Raw genomic sequence first — 25,159 nt, 5'->3', positions numbered from 1 at the left:
ATGGTACTGTGTGGGCAGCTGAAAGGGGGCAGGGGTTCTGGTCCTCCAAGGGTGAGCCTGATTGCTGGTAAGCATTAGATTTCTTGTCATGTCCCATCCAAGGGACAGAGAGAGAGTTATTCATCTACTTATCTCCTATTCACGGAGCATCTGTTAAGTCCCAAGACCTAACTCAAGGCCCAGGGAGGCTGGGAGCCAGTGCTGAGCTTCATGGAGTTCTTAGCAGAGAGAAGGAAAACATATAAGCAAACAGGTGTAAAGCACTCTTGAGCACGGAGAGAAGCTTTGGTCTCAGACAGCACTGTCCGAGCTGAGATGAAGGGCGAGCTAGTCAAGTTGTGTTGACAACTCTAACCTGTATATTGCTCTGTATATTGCTCCTTTATGTTGCTCTGTCTGTCAGATCTCTTCCTCCACGCTCTCCGTCTCACTGTTCCCTTAACTAGGGGACACCCCAGTTAGGGTAGGATTGGATGTAACCACCAGAATGTTGGCTTTTCCCCCTGCCTCCCTGCTCACTAAATCCTGACCACTATCTCACTCCGATGGAGCAAGCCAGGAGGGTATGATGGGTCTAGAAGACTTGGGTCACCTCAGGAGCATCTCCAGGCTGTATCATACAGATACAGGGACAGTGACCTCCTGAACTGTGAAGATGTATAAAGTTGCCATGAGATGGCAGCTCACGATTTCTTGGTTACTATCTCTGCATAACCACGAAGGCATAAAAGGAAGAGCAGTATTGAAGAGGGAATGAGAGAAGCTGAAAGAATAAAGACACTGGCTTAGTGAGAGGAAGGGCTTTCTGACATGTCAAGGTGGGTAAGCTGCCTCTTCAAGGGCTGCAACGATTCAGTGGAAGACGAGCGAGATGGCTCAGTGAGTGTACACAGTAAAGGTGCTTACTATGCAAGCCAGGAAACCTAAGCGCAACCCCCAGAACCCATACAAAGATGTAAGGAGAGAACCAACTCCATAAAGTTGTTCTCTGAGCTCCACATGTCTCCTCTGTACCCAGGCCCCCCACCGTATGTATGCACATGTATGCCCACAAATACTTTGAATATGCACACAACACACACACACCTCATAATAATATATACTAAATGAATTCAGCCGAGGGAGCAAGGTGCCTTTGCTGACACATAGGATGTAGAAGCAAGGATAAAAAGTTAGGCAGACTGGCAGGTTGTTTTTATGTACTTAGGAGAGAGAGTGAGAGAAAGTAATAGTTAAAGGAAAAGAGGCCATGGGGAAGACTTGGCAGGAGAAAATTGGGGGAAATTACGTAACTATAATATTAAAAATGAAAAAATTATAATAAAAAAAGGAATTCAAGGTTATCCCTGGCTACATAATGAGTTTGAAGGAATCCTGGACTGCATGAAATACTGTCAGAGAGAAGGAAAGGAAGGGAGGGAGAGAGACAGACAGAGACAGAGAGGAAGGAAGGAAGGAAGGAAGGAAGGAAGGAAGGAAGGAAGGAAGGAAGGAAGGAAGGAAGGAAGGTCAGCTGAGGAAATTTGACCCTGGTCTGGGAAGCTATGAGAGAGATGGTCTCTGAGATTCAGGGTTAATGATAATGCTGGTACTGATTCATCCCACAGGAGCAGGAGATATGGTCATTGGGATGTAATTATCTCAGTCCTGTCATGCCTCAGGGTGGATATAAAGGGGGTAGGATTTGATGAGGGTGCATAGGTCTTGGGTCATGGGAATCTGTGTTGATTTCCTATTTCTCCCTCCCTTTTCTCCCCTTCTCTCAGACAGTAAGTATTTCATGCAGATCAAACCATAAGCTATAGATCATCTTCTGAGACATCTATGGCCTTCTCACAGATAGGCAGAAAAGGTTAGGAGGAGAGAGATAAGGGGGAAGGACCAAGAAAGAGGAGGATGTGGCTAAATATTGAGAAATAACAGGGTTATAAAGAAAATTAGTAGATGGGGAGGGAAGTCCATGAGCTGGAGGGAGTTTAGGGTAGAGGAGAGGTGAGAAGGGCTAGGATGGACTCTGAAATGTGTAAGAGGTACTTGAGAGACTGAAAAAGTCTGGAGGCTGGCGTGGGCTTTGGGATGCTGATAGGCACCACAGGTAGCCATTTGTCTCTTCCGCCAGTGATAAAGGAAATGACTCCTTTAAAAAAAAAAATGGCTTATTTACTGATTATGGCCTGCATGTATGCCTGTTGCCAGAAGAGGGCACCAGATCTCATATAGATGGTTGTGAGCCACCATGTGGACGCTGGGAATTGAACTCAAGACCTTTGGAAGAGCAGCCAGTGCTCTTAACCACTGAGCCATATCTCCAGCCCCTTTTGACAGAGGAGAACCAGCTTCAGAAGTTTCTGAAAAATGACAACTTTTATCTAATAGCCAGAAATCCTCTTAGAGTCCAGGTTGAACTGTTTCTGGATATTTGGACTGCTTTGGAGAATTAGGAAATTGGAATGTCCTAACATTCTCCTAGCAACATGCTTATCCTTCCATCTTTCCAGCTCTAACGCTAAGAATGTAACTTTTCCTTCTGTTTTTGGACAGTGACCAAAAGCCTAAACCTGCTTTTCTCCAGCTCCCTGTGCCTTTTCACTGTTTCTCTGAAGAACCAGGCCCCTTTCTGCAGTGGCTTTCAATGTCTGTTGCTGAATGTGCCTGCTTTCTCCATTAGGACCCTAATGGAGGAGGTGTGGCTTTCCCCTTCCCTTTCTACATCTCTATCCTCCTAGCATTGCTGAGATATACATCCTGCCTGCCCTGTTGTTTTTCTTTTAAATTCTAATAAAATGTTCAATGAGCTAAGAAAATAAAATTAAAGATTATACAAAGATACTAACATTCTTTAAAAGTTGGCATTTAACCTATTGTATTGGTTATATCTCTGCTGCTGTCATAAAATACCATGACCTAAGCAATTTATACAAGGAAGAGGAATAGCTGCCCATCATAATGAAGAAGGAGCCAGGAGCAGGCATGGCAGACAGAGTAGGAAGCCAAGGAAGCTCAGATCCTCAAACAAAGGACAAAGAAGAAAGAGAAAACCAGAAGGCTCTTAACTAAAGCCTACCCCCCCCGCCCCCAGTGACATAATTCTGCAAACAAGGCCACACCTCCAAACCTTATTCAGCAATGCTACCAACTAGAAACCAAGTATTGAAATGCCTGTGTCTATGGGGAACATTTGTCATTCAAGCTACCATATTCCCCGTCTTGACCCCCAGGCTTGTGACCATACCATAATGAAAAATGTGTTTGATCTAACTGTAAAAGTCCCAATAGTCTTTCATAATCTCAACGCTGTTTAAAGGTCCAATGTCTCTTGGGAGACTCAAAGCAATCTTTTAATTGTAATCCCCTGTAAAATAAAAAAAAAAAGCAAATTACATACTTCCAACATATAATAACATAGAATATACATTACCATTCCAGTAGGGAAGAATGGAGACACAGAAAGAAATACTGGACCAAAGAAAGCAAGACCAGAATCCAGCCAGGAAAACATCAAGTCCTGTAGTTCCACGTCTATTATCAAAGGGTTTAGATGGCTCTACCCTCCCAGCTGTCCTCAGATGTAAGAAGTTGCTCAGTATGACAGTCAACGCCTAAACAAATGAATCCAATAGATAAAGGATGAGGACTCTGGGATTAAGGTCAGATTCATGGTTCTTCTCTCCCCTAGATTGGGCCCTCCAATTGAAGACTAAGCCCCAATGCCACCTTCCCAAGGAAGCCTTGTCACTCTTTAGACTATGGCAGGCCCCTCTGTCATTGTCCTTTCAGCTTTTGTGCTCCTGACAGCATGTATCTAAACAGTAATCAGCCAAGTGTGGGTTCAACTACTCAGGTGATGCCCCTGCCCACTTGGAACATAATGACAAATGATTACTTCTTTCTCACCTTTCAAGTGCTCTAAATGGCAAGAAGTTGTCCTCACAACCACTCCAGTGCTGTCATTATTTCCTTTCTGCAGAGAAGAAAACTAAGATATGGAGAGTTCAAGCAGAAAGTAGTTCATCCAACGTAGAGAGTCAAGTTGAGCTCTGGTCATTGTATTTGACTCGGAGGCCTGACCAATAGGCACTGAGCTTCACCATGCCTTCACTGAGGGCCTTCACTGAGGGCCACAGCATGTCTCTCTTGTTCGTCAGTCTATCTTTGTACCCAGACACCAGACTGATGCAAAGAATACGTTGCCTATCCTCCACACTGGCCTATTCTACAGATACGAATTAGCCTACTTGCTGAAATTTATTTTTAACTCCAAAATCAATTTTCTTGGCACTTTCTTAGCTATTCACAGACATCCAGACAATTAGCAAAAAGAAAAGTTGAGTAGTGCATCTATGTTCTCGAGTGAATTTGAACAAGAAACTGCATTCTAGTTCCAACTCTAATATTTTTGCATTTTGTTTATGTGAAGTTTTTGCTTGTTTTGCTAGTGTGTTTTGGGATTTGGTGTTTTGGGTTTTATTTTGTTTTGTTTGAGACAGGGTCTCACTATGTAGCACAGGCAACACAGTGGAACACACTATGTAGACCAGGCTGGCTCAAACTCAGAGATCTACCTGCCTCTGCTGGGATTAAAGTTCTACTACCACAAGAACTTTATAAAATTTAATTAGTGTTGAGAACAAGAACTGATGGTATGTCATAAATAGATGGACCAGCCGTTAGTTCACAAATCTTGATGCCCTAGCCTACTCCCAGGTTGCTTAGGCACCTGTGATGTCATCATTGGTCCCCAGCACCAGGGGCCTGGGATAAAAGGACCGCTGCCTAATATCTATCTATCTATCTATCTATCTATCTATCTATCTATCTATCTATCTATCTCTGTCTCTCTCTCCTCTCTTGCTCTCTTTGCTTTTGTTTCTCTGTCAGAGCACACACCCCCATCTCTGTCCCTCTGTCTCTCTCTGTCTCTCTGCCCTCATGGCTCACTCAGGCCCTAACTCTCTTTTGCTTCCCTTCCCCCAAATAAATCTCTTTCATAGCAGATCTGTGTATGCATGGCATCACTTTTAAATCATAACATTGGTGCCGTGACAGGATAAAGCAGGTAGAAGGCAGAGTCGGGTAGAGATGAAGCTGCCTCAAAAGCTCAGCCTGACTTCTCTCTTCTCCCTGCCCAGGGGTCAGAATCACCAAGGTGGACTGGCAGCATTCAGAAAATGGTACTGCCCACCACACTCAAGAGTTCCCTAGCTCTGAGCTGGTGGTTCGGAGGGGCCAGTTATTCACTCTTACCCTGGAGCTGAGTGGAGTCCTGGACAGCGAAGAGGCCCTCATCTTCACCACGGAGACAGGTAACAGGCCTTGCAGGAAGTTCTGTTGATTGGCAGACTTCTGACTTTAAGCTCAAGGCAACTTGAGCTTCTACAGTCAGTAGTCTCTAGGAGGAAGCGAGGCTCTGGGAAGTCAGCTGAATCCTGGGAACCTCTGATAACAGCTTCCATGGGAAAGGTGGAACATGCCACCTGCCCACAGCAGCCTGCTGGGTGAGGTGACCTCTCTGAAGCCCTGTATATAGGAAGGAATCCAGGGCTCTCAATGGACATAATGGCCAGGCACTTTGGGAACCCAAATTCTTCTTCCTTCTTCCAGCCAGATAAAAGGCCAGCTGCCACTTTCTCCTTTGCCTGAGGGATAGTTTGGGAGCCAGGGCAGCTGAGAGGTGCCCATTCCACCTCTGGGCTCCCTGAGCGTGCCCAGTCCCTCCCTTTCCAGCTTTCCAGCTTGAGGGGAAAAAGTCTGGCTTCTAGGCCTATAGCTTTTCCTCTTCTCTAAAGGAGGCTTTCTCCTCCTTGCCAGGGCCCCATGCGTCTGAGGCTCTCCACACCAAAGCTGTATTCCAGACAGCAGAGCTAGAAATAAGTGACACCTGGACAGCGGCAAAGGGGGAACAGACAGAGAATACGATCACCATCAGCCTCGGGAGCCCTTCCAATGCCGTCATTGGCAGGTACCTGCTGAGTGCCAGGGCCTCTTCCCGCCGGAAACACAGTGACCGAAAGCTGGGCCAGTTTATTCTCCTGTTCAATCCCTGGTGCCCAGGTAGGAACTGCCCCGTCTGAGACCCAGGGTCTCCTGGAAGCCATCCTCAGAGGCAGACCTCCGGAGCAGTGGGGGAGGGGGGCCTTGAAGGCAAGTCAAGGGATAGGAATACAAAAACCAAAAGCCAGGACCAGGGAGAGATCCCCATTATCAGGCATGACAATAGAGTCTGGGTTAGAGAGGCAGGAAGCTAGAGGCTTCTGATTAAGAAGCCATTCGGTCAAATGGGACTTGAGAAAAGTAGGAGAGGCTCAAGAGCAGCGGCAGGGTGGAGTGGGGGTAGGTTTGACTAAGCTGCACTCACTCCTCTGGGAGGCCGGCTCCGCCCCTGAGAGGTGGGAGTAATAACAGGACCTAACTCTTGTGGATGTGATGGGAATTCTTTTGACTGGTGCTGGAACATACAAGCCGCATCACGAGACCTCAGCAAGGGACTTTATTAATGTTTACAAAATATAAAGCTGCTGCTGGCATCAAAGTGGAAATTCAGACATATAGGCCCTTCTTAGGGGGGGGGGGGAACGGCTCAGAAAAGGTGAGTCTTAGCAGAGAGGAGCACGGAGCCGGTAAGCACCTTGCCCGGTCCAGACCCATCAGCCTCCAGGCTCTGTCCTATTCCTAAGCCCTTCCCAGGCAGGTGGGGACAAAGCCTCGGCCCACACGGGTCCTGCTGACTGCTTTTCAGAGGACGATGTGTTTCTGGACTCGGAAGAGGAGAGGCAAGAGTACGTGCTTAACGACAGTGGCATCATCTTCCGAGGCGTGGAGAAGCACATCCGAGCCCAGGGCTGGAACTACGGGCAGGTCTTCAGGGGCACAACCAGAGGGGGTGGACTGGGCCGGGGTGTGGTAAAGGCAGCCTCAAGAGGCTTCTATCTACCCTCCTCTTCCTAGGAGCGGCAAGCTGGGCAGATTTTTAAAACAGGCAAATTCATTCATTCACTCATTCATTCATTCAACTACCATCCTCTGTGCTAAGTAAGGCCTGTCTTGGACCCTTGCGAAGGGGGAGCTTACATTGGATACAGTTTGGAAGTAGAAGTCAATTCTGTGTGGAAATACAAGTAGCTTCAATCAGTGGTTCCCAGGCAAGAGCGTGCACCAGAATCGCTGGAGGGCTCCTGAAATCACAGGAGGCAGGTTCCACCCTCAGAGAGACCAGCTTAAGCAGGTCTGGGGCTGGCTTAGAAATCTGCATTCTGAGCAAGTTCCTGACAGTGCTGACACTGCCAGCCTGAGACCTTGCTTTGAGAGCCCCTCCATATCTGCAGGGAGCTGGTTCCGTACCCACAGCAGGCACCAGAGCCCACGGATGCTCAAGTCTCTTCTCTAAGGAATAAAGATTTGTGTAGGGCCTGAGTACTTGTGTGTGTCCAGGTCTCTCTGAGTCACTCCTAACCCCTAAAGCAGTGGAAAGGCTGAACAGTTACGCTGCAGTGTCCAGTGATGGGTGGGAGAGGAGGGGAACATACACATATTCAATTCAGACACAAGGACACAGAACATACACTTACGGGGCTGACTATAGCCACAACACCACTCTCAATGGGTGAAGGAGAATGGGGGTGTATGGAACGGAGCAAAGGCAGCTCAGGAGAAGGCAAAAGGAACTACCTCTGAGATGATAGATGGTAGCTTCAGGTGCGCAGAGTTGGGCAAGACCTAGATAGGGGAGGGGGAGTAGCCCAGGCTACTGGGAGTGGAAATCAAGGGAGTGTAGAGTCTACTGAAGGGCTCTGCCTGCCTCAGCTGCAGGTGGCCCCTGGGGCTCGATTGCCCATCTCAGGGCAGACTGGAGCTCAAAAGCATTAAGGGCTCGGGAACTAGACAGCAATGTTACACTGGAAGTTTAGGTCCATCCTTAGCTACAGCCTCTTCCCACCACGGGAGCCCACGGCTGTTAAACCTTCCAGATGCGCAGAGGAAGTTTGAATGGAAAATCCTACTTAAGTGCCATCAGCTGATCCAAATGTACACGAATCACAAAGAGCAGAGGAGGGTGTCAGTAAGATATGGCTCAAGGACCATCACGGGGAATCATGGGAAGGGCACGGAAGGTTGAACTTCTGCTCCCAAAGTGACCCTTTGAAGAAGGATTTTTTTAATGTCTCCAGGGAGAGCTGGTACAAACTAGTACAGACACAAGCGACAGATCAGGCGGGGTTGCGGGAGGGACTAGAATTTGCTCAGAGACTCTGGCCTCTGAGCACAGCTTCTCTGGGAGCAGTTTGAAGAGGACATCCTGAACATCTGCCTCTCCATCCTGGACCGAAGTCCTAGGCACCAGGATGACCCAGCCACGGATGTGTCCCGCCGCCATGACCCTGTCTACGTCACCAGGATCATCAGTGCCATGGTGAGCCCGCCACTACCATCCTTACCGAGCCTTCCTGCAAGGATACCCCAAACCAGCACCGTACCCTAAGAATCTCACTAACTCATCGCTTGCTTTCTGCATTGCTGCATAACCAACCACACGCAGACTCTATGCTATCACACTCCCTGTGTTACATTCAATTCTGTAGGCCAAGAATTTGGCAGGACATCCTGAGAATGGCTTCTGCGGGGGGCTCCTGAATGGCTACAGGTGTCCAAGGTGGTTAGGTAGAACCGTATATCTCAAGCCTTTGGCGCAGGTAGTTGGTAGCACCCTGTTTCCTGTTCATGTCGTGCCTACTGGACTTCCCAACTCTCACTCAGACCTCCAGGCTGGAGGGGGACTAAAAACTGGGACTGGCCAGTGATCTCACTTGTGTGTTCAAAGCAGTCCCAGGACATTTCAGGTACAAGGGTATGGGCCCAGACCCCACTTCCCCAGGGAAGAAGCGCCTACTTTAACCAATCACAAGCTAGAGGACATACACTGTAAAAGGCAGGAAAAGAGCCTGTCATTTGTATTGGCTCTCATTTTTTAATTGAAATACAATTACATTGTTTATACCCTTTCCCTCTCTCCCCTCCAGGCCCTCAATGTAACACTCCCCTTTCTCTCTCTCTCTGAAATCATGGCCTTTTTTTTTTTCTTCGTAGTTATTGGTGTGTGTGAGGGTGTGTGTGTGATGCTTCATAATATTTAAATATATAAAAACAACATGCTTAGTCTGTTTAGTGTTACTCGTGTATATGATTTCGGGGATGACCACTTAGTACTGGATAACAAATTCGGGAACTCATCCCCAGGAAAGACAGTTTCTCCAATTCCCATCACTCCTTAGCCGTCTGTAGTTCTCTGTCCACAGGTCCTCTGGACCCTGTGAGATTTCTCCCTTCCACATTAGCATGACTGTGGCTGTTGTACTAGGTCAGGTCCTGTTTGGGCAGCCATACTGTGGTGGTTTCATGTTTGAAGCTTCCCTGTTATTCCTAGAAAATACAGTCTCATAACAGATTTCCTGGTCCTCTCTGAGAGAGCCTACTACCGTGCAGGTGTTGAGGTCCTGGTTGGGGATTTGGGATTCTGAAAGTAAAGCCGTATTTCTTAGATGTCCTCAGTTCTCCAAGTTGAGAACAATGACGGAAGTCAGAGAGACAACACCAGGAAGGATCCTAGACCTGCAGTGACAGTTCTGGGCTCTCGTATCACCCCTTTGCTAGTTTGGGCAAGTCCCCTAACCCCTCTGAATTTCACTTTTCTCCTCTGGGGTGGGGGGGGGAGCACTATAGGAGGATAAAAGACTTAACATGGTAAACATAAAACAAGTTAACCCCCCAGACATAAAATCCTTGGAGCAGTGCCTCACGCTCAGGGCGTTCAACAGGCACCCAGATGCAGCTATGATTACAGACAGCATTGCTAACAGCCCCAAACTGAACTTACATACAGATACTTAAAGCAGAAAATGCCCCAAATCACAGATGACTTTTGAAAACAGACTTTTCAAATCGAAGATAATTGAAACTTATTAATAGTGTAAAAAGCAGGCTTTTTTTGAGTTTTGTGTTTGGAGAGGTGTTTAAGATCAAATCCCAGGCCTCTTTGCATTCTAATCATGTGATCTACATTCTAGACAGACAGACAGACAGACACACACACACACACACACACACACACACACGTAGTGGTATTTTTAGAAAGCAGAGTGCCCTAAATTTCAGGTAATTTAAAGGCAAAAAGTGACCCCCCTGACTTGGGATTCCAAAGCGGGGAGATGGACAAAGTGGGGGTGCCTGCCCGGTGACTGACCCCTTGCCTCTCTGCTCAGGTGAACAGCAACAATGACCGGGGTGTGGTACAAGGCCAGTGGCAGGGCAAATATGGCGGTGGCACCAGTCCACTGACCTGGCGTGGCAGCGTGGCCATCCTGAAGAAGTGGTTTCAGGGCAGGTACAAGCCGGTCAAATATGGCCAGTGCTGGGTCTTCGCAGGAGTCATGTGCACAGGTAAGGGAAGAGAGGCTTCTCATCAGTACACACAGCCCTTAAGTGTGCACGTGTTCATATAGATTTGCATTCATTGCAATCAGTTTTCATTAATGAAGGGGAAATAGAAATCCGGTTAAAGAAGAGAGAAATCAAACAGTCCATTTATCTGACATTTTGATCTTTTATTTGGCATCCATCCTCCCTCGTTGGGTGTCATGGGTCAGCCCTGTGGCCCTCAGATCCCCTCAGAAGGGTGCATGGATGGCATTGCAGTGTAGACTGTCTACCCACATGAGGGTGACGTCCCCAGAAGCCCGCTGAGAGAATGCAGAGGACTTGGTTCTGACGGAGAGTGCCACGGTAGAGGCACTGGGGGCTGAGTCTAGAGAGGCTGAGCAGCCACAGTAGGCTCTCCGCTCCACAGTCCTCAGGTGCCTGGGCATCGCGACCAGGGTGGTGTCCAACTTCAACTCAGCCCATGACACTGATGGCAATCTGAGTGTGGACAAGTATGTGGACTCTTTTGGCCGGACCCTGGAGGACCTGACAGAAGACAGCATGTGGTAAGTCCCGGGCCACTGAGAGTCGGGGTCAGGAGCTGCCCAGCCCAGGCCTAAGGACCCAACACCTTCCTTTAGCCACCAGATGTTTATCATTGTGTTTTTAACTTCGGTCTTTCTCTGGTCAATTCATTTGAATATAGGCCTCATCTTAGACGTCGTTCACCTACAGTAGGTTTCCACCAGCTTCTCTGGTACAAGCCCCTCATTTTCTACACGACATTTATTATATTGTTTGAGGTTCCCTGACTTCCTATCTGTTCCCTTCAGTAAAATAAAAACACACATATATACACAAGGATATACACACACTTATACATATATTTACACACAGACATACATATATACATACATACATGTAAGCACACAAAAACAAAACATATACCAACATACAAGCAGGGAGATACATAAACAGAAAACACACAAACATGCAAACAAACAAACATACGCCAACATCTAAGCACTCATACATACAAGGGCATAAATACCCATGAACATGCAGGTATGAAGACACACAAACATACAAGCACACATAAGCATAAAAGCACTCATTCATACAACAGCACAAACGCAAATAAGCAAGCATGCATATGCACATATACCTACGCATATACACATATACTACACACATGTACAGATAAACACACTCAATTATACAGACATAAAGACACATAACAATTGCTACTATGATGGCCTGACTTTTTGCCTGGCATGGCAGCACATTCTTGTCATTCTAACACTCACGGGGCTCAGAAAGAAAGATGGGAGATCAGCGGGGCCTACGTAAGGAATTACAGACAAGCCTGGTCTACATTAGCCAGAGCGTAAGTGGCGTGAAAGCAAGACCTTTGACCTTACCTGCAGCTATGTTTCTGGTATTGTGAGAGCAGATTGTTGGTATGTGTACGTACATTCATAAACACAGATGTGAGTGTGTCCATCGGACCAGGTGAAGAAGCGTTCACAAGGTTCAGACCCAGCACTGGCTTGTCTGCGCTAGGGACTTCCCTTCCCTGGGCCTCTGTATGTACACAGCTGCTTGTTCATGTGTCTCTGGCAGGAATTTCCACGTCTGGAATGAGAGCTGGTTTGCACGACAGGACCTGGGCCCATCCTATGATGGCTGGCAGGTTCTGGATGCCACGCCCCAAGAGGAGAGTGAAGGTAGGGATCGTTGGGTGGCCCCAGCCCCCTTTGGCAGCACACTGCTTACGCTACCCCTCCTGCCCAGGCATGTTCCAGTGTGGCCCGGCCTCAGTCACCGCCATCCGTGAGGGTGACGTGCATCTGGCCCACGATGGCCCCTTCGTCTTTGCTGAGGTCAACGCTGACTACATCACCTGGCTATGGCATGAGGACCAGAGGCGGGAGCGTGTGTACTCGGACACCAAGAAGATTGGCAGGTGCATCAGTACCAAGGCCGTAGGCAGCGACTCCCGGGTGGACATCACAGGCCTCTACAAGTATCCAGAAGGTGAGGGCCTTTATCAGCCGCCCCCCACACACACACACACGATGGTCTGTGGGCTGCAGACGGCCCACGTAGAACCCGGGACCAGATCTTCTCCAAATGGCGACAGTAGCTGCAGCTCAGCATTGACTGAGCTGCCGGCATCTGCCTTCTCTGCTTGCTGGGCCTCTCTTCTGCGTTGCTTTCCCGTATTCAATAGTACTAGTGTTGTTTCCCCAAGCGTTTGCCCTATGCCTAGGTCTGTATGGGTATCCACATGGGGTAACAATTGTACAGTGAGTGACCATGGGGACAGTGGCAGGTAGTACTGATGGCCACAGTGGGAAACATGGCCTAGGCAAAATACAAAACAATAGTAGCAGCCTCTGGAGTCTGTCACCTCCCAGGCCTCTGCCACAGCCTTAGCCCCTGGTTTATGGAAGGACCTTCGTTTGTTGGGGTACAGAAACAGGACAGCCGCGTGTTTTTCTCATTGCCGCCTCCAACGCTGTTCTCCGAAGGTCTCCTTTTCCCACAGGGAAGCAGGTCCCTGGACAGGGCGCTGATGTGAGCCGTATGTCCAGCCATCTCTGCACGTTAAGACATGCTACTAAGTGATTAAGAGCTGCTTCAAACTGGGATCAGTTTGCCCCTGCTGATCCCTGAGCACAAACCAGAGCAGCGACACTAGCAGGTTACAGGAAGGAGGAGGAGTTTGTTCCCGGTGTCTCTGCCAGGACGGGCACCATAGCACGTCCTTCAGGCTTTGCCCCTGATAATCTGAGGCTACTGAGACTGCCATGGGGCCACCTCCCTCTTGGGGCAGGGTGCTGACGCTTACAGCCTCTCCGCTGTTAGAACACCCCAAACTCTGCCCCAGTTCTCTCAGGCCTCCTAACCCCCCAGACGCCAGCGTCGCCCTGGTTCCCATCTCCGCTAGGCACCACCACTTTTTCATCCTCTTTTTTGTGGGATCAGAGTTGACTGGCAGGCGAGGGAGCTGGTCTGCCATCTGCAAACACTTTCTGGAATTCAAAATGTGGAGCCCTGGGATTTTTTTTTTTTTTTTTTTTTTTTTTTTTTTTTTTTTTTTGTCCTGAGTTGGCCTTGGCCTGAAAAGAAATCAACATCCCATTACATGATGGCAATAATGAGTTTCTTTTCTCCCAGTTGTCAGAGATGCTGAAAATCTGCATTTTTATGTGAAATATCCTGATCTGATGTGTTAGCAACTGTTGTAGAGTAGATTTAAATAGAGACTCGAACATGGGCATTTGGCAAAGGGCTCCCAGTTTGAGCCCTCTGAGAGCCGGGGGAATTTAAGGTGGCGATAAGTGGCGGGTTTTCCCAGAGCAAGAGAGTCTGGACCCGGGTTGGGGGAAGAGGGTGCTGCCTATCCCTAATAGGAGAGTACCCTGCAGGGTCACGGAAGGAGAGGCAGGTGTACAGCAAAGCAGTGAAGAGACTGCTCAGCGTGGAAGCCTCGGGGAGGAAGAGGCGGGTCCGCAGGGCTGGAGTGCGCGGAGCCTGGCGCGATGACCTCCTGGAACCTGCCACCCAACCCAGCATCACTGGCAAGTTCAAAGTACTGGAGCCACCGGTGCTCGGCCAGGACCTGAAGCTGGCCCTGTGCTTGACCAACCTCACCTCCAGGGCCCAGCGGGTCCAAGTCAATGTGAGTGGTGCCACCATCCTCTATACTCGGAAGCCAGTGGCAGAGATCCTGCGTGAATCCCACATGGTGAAGCTCGGGCCACTAGAAGGTAAGATCAGGGTGAGCCAATGGGATCTGGCCGATACAGCTTCTTTTCCAGATTAGCTGGGGGATGAGCGGCAGCGAGAGGGAGTCCCAGATTTATGTGTGTCCCCAGGAAGGATAGCCCTAAGCTTCGATGTCAGTGCCTGCCTCTTGTCCCCACTTTACAGATAAGAAAATTGAGGGTCAGAGGAGGAGGGAATCATGATCGTGTGGCTTACTGTATTATGATGGCAGTGTTACTATGAAGCCACAGGTGGCACACTGGCCTTGAGGGTGAAGTCATCACAACCAATGTGATTATTTACAGACCAAATAAGCACTTGCTGGGAGCATGTCACTATGCACAGGACATACTCTTTGTCACTTTTCTAAAGTCCACGGACACCCTAGATCCTAAGAATGGCTTTGTCCTTCAGAGAAGCAAACCCATACCCAGAGTTCAAATTCATACCTGGTACCTATGGTGGCGGGACCCAAACTCAGGCAGCCTGGCTTAAAGGAACTCCTGACCCAGAGGAGAGGGGCTAGGCTTCCACACCCAGGACACTGCCAGGTGCCCAGCACTTTGGCGCTCAGTCACTTGTCCATAAGCTGGCCCACAGGCTCATCCCATGCCAATGATGCTCGCTTGCTTGACTTCGCATTTGCCTAAAATCCATACTTGGCATTTCATTGCAAAATGGCATGGGCCCAGGCCTTTTGATAATTTTTGAATAATTTTAACTGGCCTCGTTGCTTGTCTTTTAATCAGTCAGGGATGTTTCTCATGATCCTTGAACACATCACACTCCATGTTTGATTTCTCAGGTGAAACCATTTGTTTCCTCTTCCTTCCTTTTCCTAATTTGTCTCCCTCCTTTTTATCTGTCTCTGCCTCACTCCTCCCACGTATGGTCCCTTTCTGTCACCCTGCTACATGTCACGGTCTCCGTCACTGTATGTGTTTCCCGTTTCTGTCTCTGTCTCTACACATCTTTCCTAACCCTCTAAATATATGTGTGCGCTCTGTATGTCTGTGAGAATCATGTGTCTGTCCCCACCACTTCTTCACACGCCATCTCAATTCTAAGAACACAGCTAAACAAAATTTAACTGTATCACCCCTCTGGACCAGTTTCTGGAAAATGCACCTTGTGGGTGTAGACAGGCATAAGAACCCGGGAAGGAGGTGCAACACATTTTTTAGCTCTTTTTGTCATTTCTTGTCACAAAATCTTAATCGCCAAATAACACTTCATAATAGAATAAATTAACATCTCCTAGCTTTTAGCATTTTTTTTCATGTTCAAAATAGTACATATTCATTAGAGAACTAAAAAGCAAACGAGGAAAATCACCTCTTATCTCACCACCTACCTACGGACTGTTGACAGATTTTTCTTTTAAGTGTGCACTGCTTGTTTGCCTTTTGAAAAGCGTAGTTCTAATTAAATATTGCCATGCTGTGTGCTCTTGATATTATATTATAGCTCATTTTATAATATCTTCATAGGACTCATTTTACTTGCTTTAAATTTTTAGGTAAATTCAAGGTGCTTTTTTGGGGTTTGGGTTTTGGGTTTTTTTCCTATTTTTTTTCCCCAAAGAACCAGCTTGATTTGGTTGATTTTTCAATACTAATATCTTTTTTTTTTTTTTTTTTTGCTTTCGTGTTCACTGATTTCTATCTAATTAGTATTATCCTCTTTATCTTTCTTTTGTATTGTTCTCTTTTTGAGTGATTTTTTTTTTTTTGTATTGTTGGTTGGTTGTTGTAATACTGTAAACTGAATGCAGGGCTCTATGCTTTGCAGGAGCTGCCCACTGAGCTCCATCCCTGCCCCTTTTACTTTTCATTTTATTTGAGACAGGGTTTCACTGGTTTGCCTGGGCTAGCCTTGAGTGATCCGTAGACCCAGCAGGTTGTTGAACTGGTGGTCCTCCGACTTCAGCCCCCCAAGCAGCTAAGGTTAGAGACACATGCCCCCAAAGCCCAGCTTTTTCTATTCCTTTTCTTCTGGTATACATTGGCTTTAATTTTTCTAGTTTTCTATGAACACTTAGATTAATGATTTTAAATCTGCCCCCTCTTCACTACATATACTGAATAATTAAAATTTCCTTCCAAGCACTACTTTTGACATTTCTCACAAAGTATTTTCATTTTCATTTTCTTCAAAATATTTAAAAATATATCTTGATATTTCTGCTTTAACCAATATTCTTTTAGAAATGTATTGAGCAAGGCACAATGGAACAAACATACAATTCTAATGCTCAGGAAGCTTAAGCAGGAAAAGCATGAGTTAAGTAACAAGACTTAACTTTTTTTTATTTAAAGTAATATATTCTTTAATTTCCTAGCATTTGGGATTTTCCAGTTCTCGTTGTTATTGTCCTCTGTTAAATTGCCCATGGTCTGAGGGCACACACTGCACTATTTCTATCCTTACAGTTATTAATATGGTATTCATGGCATAGAATATAATCTGTCTTGGTAAATGTTCCATATGAGCTTGAGGAGAAAGAGTATCTGCTGTGTTGGATGACTATCCAATGGTTGTCTGAGACTTCCAGCTGACTGAGGGGCTGTGGAGAATGGCTGTTTGGGAAAACAGTCTCAGCCTGTCTCAGCTGTGAATGGAGTTCATGACTGGAGTGTCTGCACATTGTGAGAGGCCACCTTTCTCAGGGGTCTGGACTGGTGCCAATAGTCAGCCCAAGCCTACCATTGGTGGCATGTGTCTGTTCTCTAAGATGGAGCTCAGGAATTTGCATTCCAACACGTTTCCAGTTGATTCTGATAATGCTGGTCCCAGGGTCACTCTTAGGGAGTCACAGCCTATGACAACACAACGGAAATTCAAACATGAGAGTGCTGACAAGGAATATCAGTGACACCTACCCACAGCTGGTGGAGCTGACTAAAGCCAACCACTCATGGTCAAGAAACATTTGGAGACATTTCAAGCAAGTTGCCCCCATAAGCTTGGAAGTTGAAGACCATTGTTTGATCTCTCTTTTCTCTGGACCTGATACATAAAAAGCATTCAATAAACAGGGAATAAATTCCAAGTGGGATGGACAAATGGAGTACCCAACATTTCCATCTTGAATAATTATGAAGAGCTTGTGCAGATATCTAGGCACTCTTGGAGACACAGACTGGTACTTATGGTACTCACTGGCCTGGATTTGAATCCAGTTGTACGTGGTGTAATTGCTATGTGCCTTTGGGTGAGAAATATAGGCTCTCTGAGACTTGGGTTTAGCACCTCGTCTGTTCTACCTTTCAGAGAAGAAGATCCCAGTCACAATATCTTACTCTCAGTACAAAGAAGACCTGACAGAGGACAAGAAGATCCTGCTGGCTGCCATGTGCCTTGTCAGCAAGGGAGAGAAGCTGCTGGTGGAGAAAGACATTACTCTGGAGGACTTCATCACCATCAAGGTGACTCCTGCTCACGTCTACAACCCCGTTCCTGGCAGAGCTGGTGGAGGGCATCCGGGCCTTGGGCAGCAGCTTCATCTCTCAAGGGTGGGGAAGATAGCGACATTCTAGCAGGGTAGGTGGGGGCAGAGGTAGATACGACGAAAGGCCCGGCCAGAACCACAGGCTCCAGGGAAGCGGGATGAGGAGAATGCTGGGCGATTCATGAGTGCTGCCTCTCCAGGTGCTGGGCCCAGCGGTAGTAGGAGTGGCGGTCGCTGTGGAAGTCTTGGTGATCAACCCCCTCTCGGAGAGCGTAAAGGACTGTGTGCTGATGGTGGAGGGCAGTGGTCTTCTCCAAGGACAGCTCAGTGTTGAGTAAGTGATGGGGTGTTGGTTGACAGGACAGAGCCAGGCCAAAAACAAACAAAACAAACAAACACCACTGAAAAGGTAGAAGGAGAGACTCCAGGCTTCGGGAACACACTGACTGATCACAACATCAGTCTTTGTCCATTTAACCATTATTCCCCTTGCTTAGCGGATCTGTCATCCACAGGTACTACTAATGTTTTCGTCCATTTACCCACTTGCTTAATGTTCACTTGATGTCTTTGTTTAATTCTTTTAAACTTCTATCTAAGGGTGTTCTGCCTGCATGCATGCCTGTGCACCAGAAATGTCCAGAAGAAGGCATCAGGATCCCACGGATCTGAGTTACATCTGTTTGTGGGCCGCCATGTGTGTGCCAGGAATCAGGCCCACGTTCTCTAGAAGGCAGCCAGTGCTCGTGACCTCTGACCCGACTCTCCAGCCTCACTTGCTGTCTTTCATTCATTCATTACCCACTCTTCTATTCACATTCTCACTCATCAGTTATTCATTCACTCAGATCCTGTCTTGACTGGTTCATTCATCTAGCCATCCATTGCTTAATTTGCTCTCTCATTTACCTACTCATTCATTTATGCATTCACTTACTCTACTCACACAACTCCTGGGTCATACTGATCTGTGCTCTGAGCAACATGGAATTTGTTACGATCTTTTAAATGGCTGTTCCCATGAGAAGATGAACTTCCATGGTCTAGGGGACCAGGGACAGCCCTTGAGTGAAGATTGGGGTGGAGTTCTGGTCCCATTGACATTTGGGTTGATCCCTAAATAATAATGTGAGGAGCTTTTCTGGCTTTGAGAAGGAATGTAGGGCTCCCAGGCAGAGATCTCTGATGCAAGGGAGGCCTCCTTAAGAAGAGAATTCTGGTTCTGAGCCCATGGTGTATCGGGAAAGAAAAGGGCAGCAAGGTAGAAGGAGCCAGAAGCCAAGGAGAGAAGTATGAGGTACACTCAGGGCCAGTGAGGGGGGCACTGACATGGCTAGAAGGGAGGAATGTGAGTGTTAGAGGAGGGGTAAAGCAGGGAATGTGTCGATCCTCAGGATCTGGGGCTCACAGCCTGGCAAGCTAGGCTCAAGGAGAGAGGACTGACTGTCTGCCTTTTCCCCTGCTCTTGTTTCAAGGGTGCCCAGCTTGGAGCCACGGGAGAAGGCCTTGATCCAATTCAACATTACCCCCTGCAAGAGCGGCCCAAGGCAGCTGCAGGTAGACCTTGTCAGCTCACAGTTCCCAGACGTCAAGGGCTTTGTGATCATCCATGTGGCTACAGCCAAGTGACAGGCCACAGGTGACTTGGGGGAGGATTCTGCCCATCTGCTTATTTCTCCCATATAAGAGTCAGCAGTCCTGGGTTAGTCCTGCTTCTGTCTTTGCTCTCCTTCAAGAGCTTAGGCAAGGTCCTTCCCAGTGCATTGAGGTGCTGGACTCAGTAATCCTTTGCCTTCAGGACAAGTGGCTGACGTAAAAGCAAAGGGATTCTTCACCTTTCTGCTGGGAGAATGGCATGTCCCAGCTTTCTGAGAGCCCTGGCTTAGTTAACAATGCCATCTCAGCCCAGGCAACTCACAGCTCCTTGCTTCTCTCCCATTTCTTCAAGTGCCCTGGCCACATTTAGGCTCAAGAATTCTCTAGGACAAAGCACTCCCATTGCAGAAAAGCGTTCCTGAAACTAAACGCAAAGTTGGGTTGAGAACCATGCTGTTCACCCAAGTGTTATCCCCCAAATTCATATTGTTAAAAACAAAATGGATTCCAAGCAACAGGAGAGTTTTTCCTCAGTGGGGACACTGACTCTGGATTTGGGGACTAAAGCTGCCTGCAAGAAGCTGAAGAAGACAAAGTAGTTCTCCCCTAAGCTCGGCAGCATGGATATGCTCTGGCTCAGGCCATCCTGAAGTTCAGAGGACCACCCCCAGATTGCTCAGCACTCTTTCTTGGAACAGGATGGCTTGCAGTGTACAGATCTTACACTTGGAGTTTAAGCAGGACACAAAAGCCTGGGATAAGGAGCAGAATAGACACCACCAGACCATGAAGAATACAACACTGGATATGAAACTTGGCACTGTAATTTTCTGGACAGTCAAAGAAATGAAAATTAGGCTAGAGTTTAAGAACAACACACCAGGTACCTCTGCAATGCAGTTCTTCTTGGATACAAATGAAGAGAAGGGAACTGGGGAGATGGCTCAGCAGTTAAGAGCACTTTCTGCTCTTCTCCTGGAGGGCCTGAATTTGGTTCCCAGCACCCATGTCAGACAGCGCACAACCTCCTGTGACTCTAGCTCCAGGGATCCGACATTTCTGGTCTCTGTGGGCACCTGAACTTACACATACATATACCCTCCTCCCAAACACGGTTAAAATAAAATAAATCCTTTTTTAATACAGATGAGAATTATTTTTGTTGAGAGTCAAGCAAATCTATAATATTTTCTACGCGATACTTGTAGCATCTCCATACAGGTACATCCGTGACAATTCTACAAGATGTGGAGGCCAGATGAGTGGATGTGTCAAGAGACACATCCACGGGAAATAGAAAGCAGACAGCACTAAGACTTTACATAAGACATAAGCTTTACCAGGAGTTCAAGGACAACCTGGGCTTGAGTGAGTTCCAGGCCAACCTGAGCCATAGTATGTTGACTGATGAGTAACCTGGGCTCAACACTGATGAAGGTCAAGGGATCAGGAGTAAACAGAGAGAACTGCCTAGCCCGGTGGAAGGCCCTGTGACATCCAGCGGGTGGAGCCATGCACAGCCCTGTAACTAAACTCAGTGGAACGGTGTGTGTGTTCCGAAGGGGACAAGGACCACCTGCCAGCTAGCTGTTTCCCATACAACTCCTTTTCCCTTGTTGCTTCCCAGCTGACTTAAGATAGAACTTTAATGGGACCAAACTGGCTTCATGAAATGTTCTAGCCCTGACTGACAGTGCTAAGGCTTTACATAAGACTCAGGCTTTCTACTTCCTTTAAGTCACTTCATCCCCTAAAGACCATCTGATTTCATGAAGGCTCTGAACAGTAAGATAGGTGAGGAATCTCATCTTCTACACAACAAAGTCTCTTCCTTTGTCCTTCCCAAGCCTTTAGTGCAAGCGTTTGAAAGCCAATGCCAAGGCCCAGTATAAGATTTGTAGGCTTTGCAAAGCAGGAGACCCCTGTGGTAGCTGTTCAACTTTGACTCTACAGCATTGAAGTTAACATAGATGCCGCACAAACACGTGTCTTGATGCACATTATTTAAAACAGGCTGCAGGCCAAGTCTACCCAAGACCAGAGCTGGCCAATCCATCCACTGTGCACCAGCAAATTAATTCAAATGCTAGGATCCAGCTCATACCAGGGCTAAGGCAAGCTTTAAGGAGTCCCAGAGTGAAACTAGAATAAACTCCTCTCATGGTACAGTGATTTTAGATTGAGTCATGACTCAAACCTGGGCTGGATCATAACCCTGATATTAAACCAAATTTGAACGCTTGTCCTCAAACCAAATCCTGGCTGGTTCCAGACTGAATCCATAGTAACACTGCCCCTAAACTAACTCTCTACTACTCTGAGACCAGACTATTCTACCCAACACGAGGACCTGAGTCTAACCTCTTGATTAAATTCTGATCCAAGAAGACTGAGCCCTAGGCTCAGTTACATCTGGTTCTAGGCCTTGGATTTAGCTGTTCTCTTCAAATCTGTGCTTCTAAAATGGGACTCACACCCACTGTCTCAGTCACTGGGGTAAAATGACTGTCTGACTTTTCTTTCTCTTCAAGGGTATGGGGCAGACATAGTGCTGAAACATGCTGTCTCCATCCTACCTACCCCATCTCTCTCACGGTGAGACGCCATGTTGTCAATGTAGTTCTCATAGAGTGTCTTAGTTTTGCTATGATAGACACCATGACCAAAGCAATATGGAGACAAAAAGGCTTATTTCAGCCTCCGGTTCCACACTACAGGACATTAGTAAGGGAAGTCGAGGCTAAAACTGAAAGAGAACAAGAACCAAGAGGTAGGAGATAAAGCAGAGAGCACGGAGGAGTGCTGCATACTTGCTCTCCACGGCTTACTTACCCAGGGCCACTGTCACAGGGGTGGCACTATCCACAGTGAGCTGGGTCCTTCCACATCAATCACTAACCAAGAAGATGCTACCTAGACTGCTCACAGAACAATCTGATCGAGGCAACCCCTCAAGATTCTCTCCTACCATGTATGACTAGGTTTATATCAAGTTGGCAAAACCCAACCAACACACAGAACATCTGACCAGGCCTGTCTCCAAAGAGAGAGAAACGGTGAAAGTACCAGCCCTGGACAGAAGGTCACCTGCTACTCCTAGCAAAAAAGATACTCCCCGCAACAAGAATCATTGCACAACAGTGGGAGGAGTCTCCTGGATCCTCTAACAAGCCATCCCTGAGTTCAGCTGCTGTGGGTTGAGCTTCCAGAAAGCCACTCAAAGGTGGAATTTAGGATACGAGATATTGACTAACGAGTAACCTGGGGCCCAACACCCATGGGCAGGGACAGAAGAGCTGGAGTGAGCCAAGGGAGGATTTGAGCCACGATGGAAGCCCTGTGACAGCCCTGAGCAGTGTATCCCCCTCACCTCACCTCAGGGAGCTCCAGAGCTGGAATGGCCTGTCAGAGTGACCAGGTTGTCTGGCAGGGCTAAGTTTCTCTGATATAAGCCATCACTGATATGTCTAGGGACACGATGCTGAACAGGAGAGGGCTCTACAACTGGGATGTCCCTAAATAGAAAACAGCACTTACCAGCACTGCTTTCTACACCACACGCTATGCATGCCTAAGGACAAAGCAGGGCCATAGGTCTCTCACTCACTCTCTAGCCAGTGAAGACAGGATAGATCAATAGATCAATCGGGACATTTTTTTTTACAGTATGACACAAAGTGGGAAATAAAAGTAAACATCTAAATAAATCTACTAATTTAATTTAGTGTTGAATGCCAAAAAAAAAAGTGACAGCCCCCTCCCTAAGTCCTATTTTTTTAGAGAGATGAGCCAGTAGAAAACTCTCTGAGAAGGCTGGGGTTTCAAGTACAATAAAAATAGTGACTGAACTAGTATGCATGCTGGGAGCTACTTCGGGATCCTTACAAATGCCCATCTTTCCTTCATAGCAACTCTATAAAGAAGGTTCTGTTGTTCACCCCTCCTTGAAAATGAGAAGAAGAAAAAAAGCAGAGTACGAAAAGGTTAAGTCACTTGCACATAACCACACAGCACCCATGGTAGCTAATGTTATGTTTTAACTTTAAATTACTGTGTTTAAGAGATCTAGAAAACAAAAATGCCTCTAACCTGTAAACCCTAACTTCCTGGGATGCTGGGGGCTGTTGTTCATGTAAGATAACAAGCCATGTAAACAAGCTTGGTTGACCAAAAAGCACAGGTTGTGTGCTTGATCATATGTAAGCAGGAAATATGTCAGGATGTGTGCTTGTCTCTGATTGCAGGACAAAAGGCAGGAAGTATGAAGCCTAATGAGTTTTACCTTTATAAGTCCCTGGCTAATGTAATTCAACATCATACTCTGAGTATGTATTTCAGGTATGAGGCTGGCCAGGATCCATGGTCCTGGTCATAGTTAAGAAACCCTTTTTTAAAATTTGTTAAAAATTTATTAATTTCCAGACTGGTGAATCTCTGAGCAGATCCATAACACATCTAAGTGGAAGTCTGTGGTATCAGAAGTTTGCTTCATGTGAAGAGCCAGCTGTACAAAGATCTAGAAAATCTGTTCCAGGCAGAGGGTTTAGTGTTTACCTTAGCTTTCTGTTACTATAATGAAATACCTGAGCTAATCATTCATATGTTGTGATCAGGGGCATTTTTCTTTCTTTCCGACCCCTATCTCTCTGAATAACAGTTCATGAGATTCAAAATATTATTTACAAGTACCTAGGCCATATAGCTAGGCTCTTCTCTGACAAGCTCATAACTAATAACCCATTTTACTCTAATCTACATTCTGCCATGTGGCTGGTACCTGTGCTCAGGTACCAGGTATCTGTCCTCCTCACATCTTGCTTGGTGAATCTCCCACTTGGCTTTATCTCAGTGTCCTTTCTCCGGCCAGATATCCTACCTTCTATTTCCTGCCTCAGTTATAGACCATTAGCTTTTTATGGACAGGTGTTGCATTCAAACAATACACAAAATATTCTCTCAACATACATATATGAAGATGTTTGGAAGTTGAACAGATAGTTTGGTGATTAACCACAGGCTGCTCTCCTAGAGGATATAGGTCTGATTCCCAGCATCCACACACTGGTTTACAAACATCTATAACGCCAGTTCCAGAGGATCAGTGCCCTCTTCCAGCCTCCACAGGGACTAGGCATGCACATGGTACACAGGCATATATGCAGTCAAAACATCCATACACAAAACAAAATAAAAATTTAATAAAAGGAGATGCTCATCTTGGCTCATGGTTTTAGAAATTTCACTTCATGATCATCTGTCTTGTTCTTGGGCCCATGCATGGGCCTCCCATCATGGGAGGAAGGCCATGGTGAAACAAAATTCCTTATCAGTGGTGACCAGGATGTAAAAAGGGACAAGAAGAGAGACCAGGGTCTTACCCACTTCAGATTTCCAGCAAAATATCATCCCTTAAAAGCTCCAGTGCTCCCTAATGGTTCCATGGCAGGGACCACACAGGCCTGTGGAACACCTATCAAAAGCATAGCAAGGCTCTCCAGATAGCAGGGACATTTTCTCCAAAGTGACTGACTCATGGCTCCCATCTCAAAAGCCCCTCTCACTTCCCCAGGCTGAGAAACACTAAGCCTTCTATGGTGTGCTGCAGCACAGGCTAGGCTGAGTGTCCTGACCCAGATAGCCACGTGCTAGAACTTTGTCCTTAGAGAGACACATTTGCTGTGTTCAGGTACCAACTACTGCAAAACAAAGCAACCCATAATTTAAGGTTTAGAATAATGACAAAGTGCACCTGCAATCTTGATGGAGTTTGGATAGGAGAGCTGCTCTCTGCTTAACTGGCTCAACAGCAACAAGAACACATACACACACACACACACACACACACACACTGCCCTCACGACGAGCTGAACACACACCCACAATCCCTGCACACATCCTGGCTTTCCTCACCATGTGGCAGCTGGTTGC

General features: G+C 46.9%; 1 protein-coding gene across 1 annotated transcript; it reads left to right on the top strand.

Annotated features, from left to right (window-relative positions):
• Positions 1-19,264, top strand: Tgm6 (transglutaminase 6). Its single transcript, XM_055605177.1, has 13 exons — positions 1-67; positions 5,130-5,303; positions 5,809-6,051; positions 6,737-6,855; positions 8,279-8,407; positions 10,254-10,431; positions 10,838-10,976; positions 12,034-12,137; positions 12,205-12,447; positions 13,845-14,186; positions 17,458-17,612; positions 17,836-17,969; positions 19,111-19,264. The coding sequence occupies exons 1-13, from the start codon at positions 1-3 to the stop codon at positions 19,262-19,264; spliced, it is 2,181 nt and encodes a 726-aa protein (XP_055461152.1).
• Positions 19,265-25,159: the final 5,895 nt, after the last annotated feature.

This window comes from Psammomys obesus, unplaced genomic scaffold (genome assembly GCF_907164565.1).
Source record: "Psammomys obesus unplaced genomic scaffold, mPsaObe1.curated_primary_1811, whole genome shotgun sequence".
In the NCBI taxonomy this organism is placed as follows: domain Eukaryota; kingdom Metazoa; phylum Chordata; class Mammalia; order Rodentia; family Muridae; genus Psammomys; species Psammomys obesus.
This window is presented reverse-complemented; position numbering and strand designations above follow the sequence as displayed.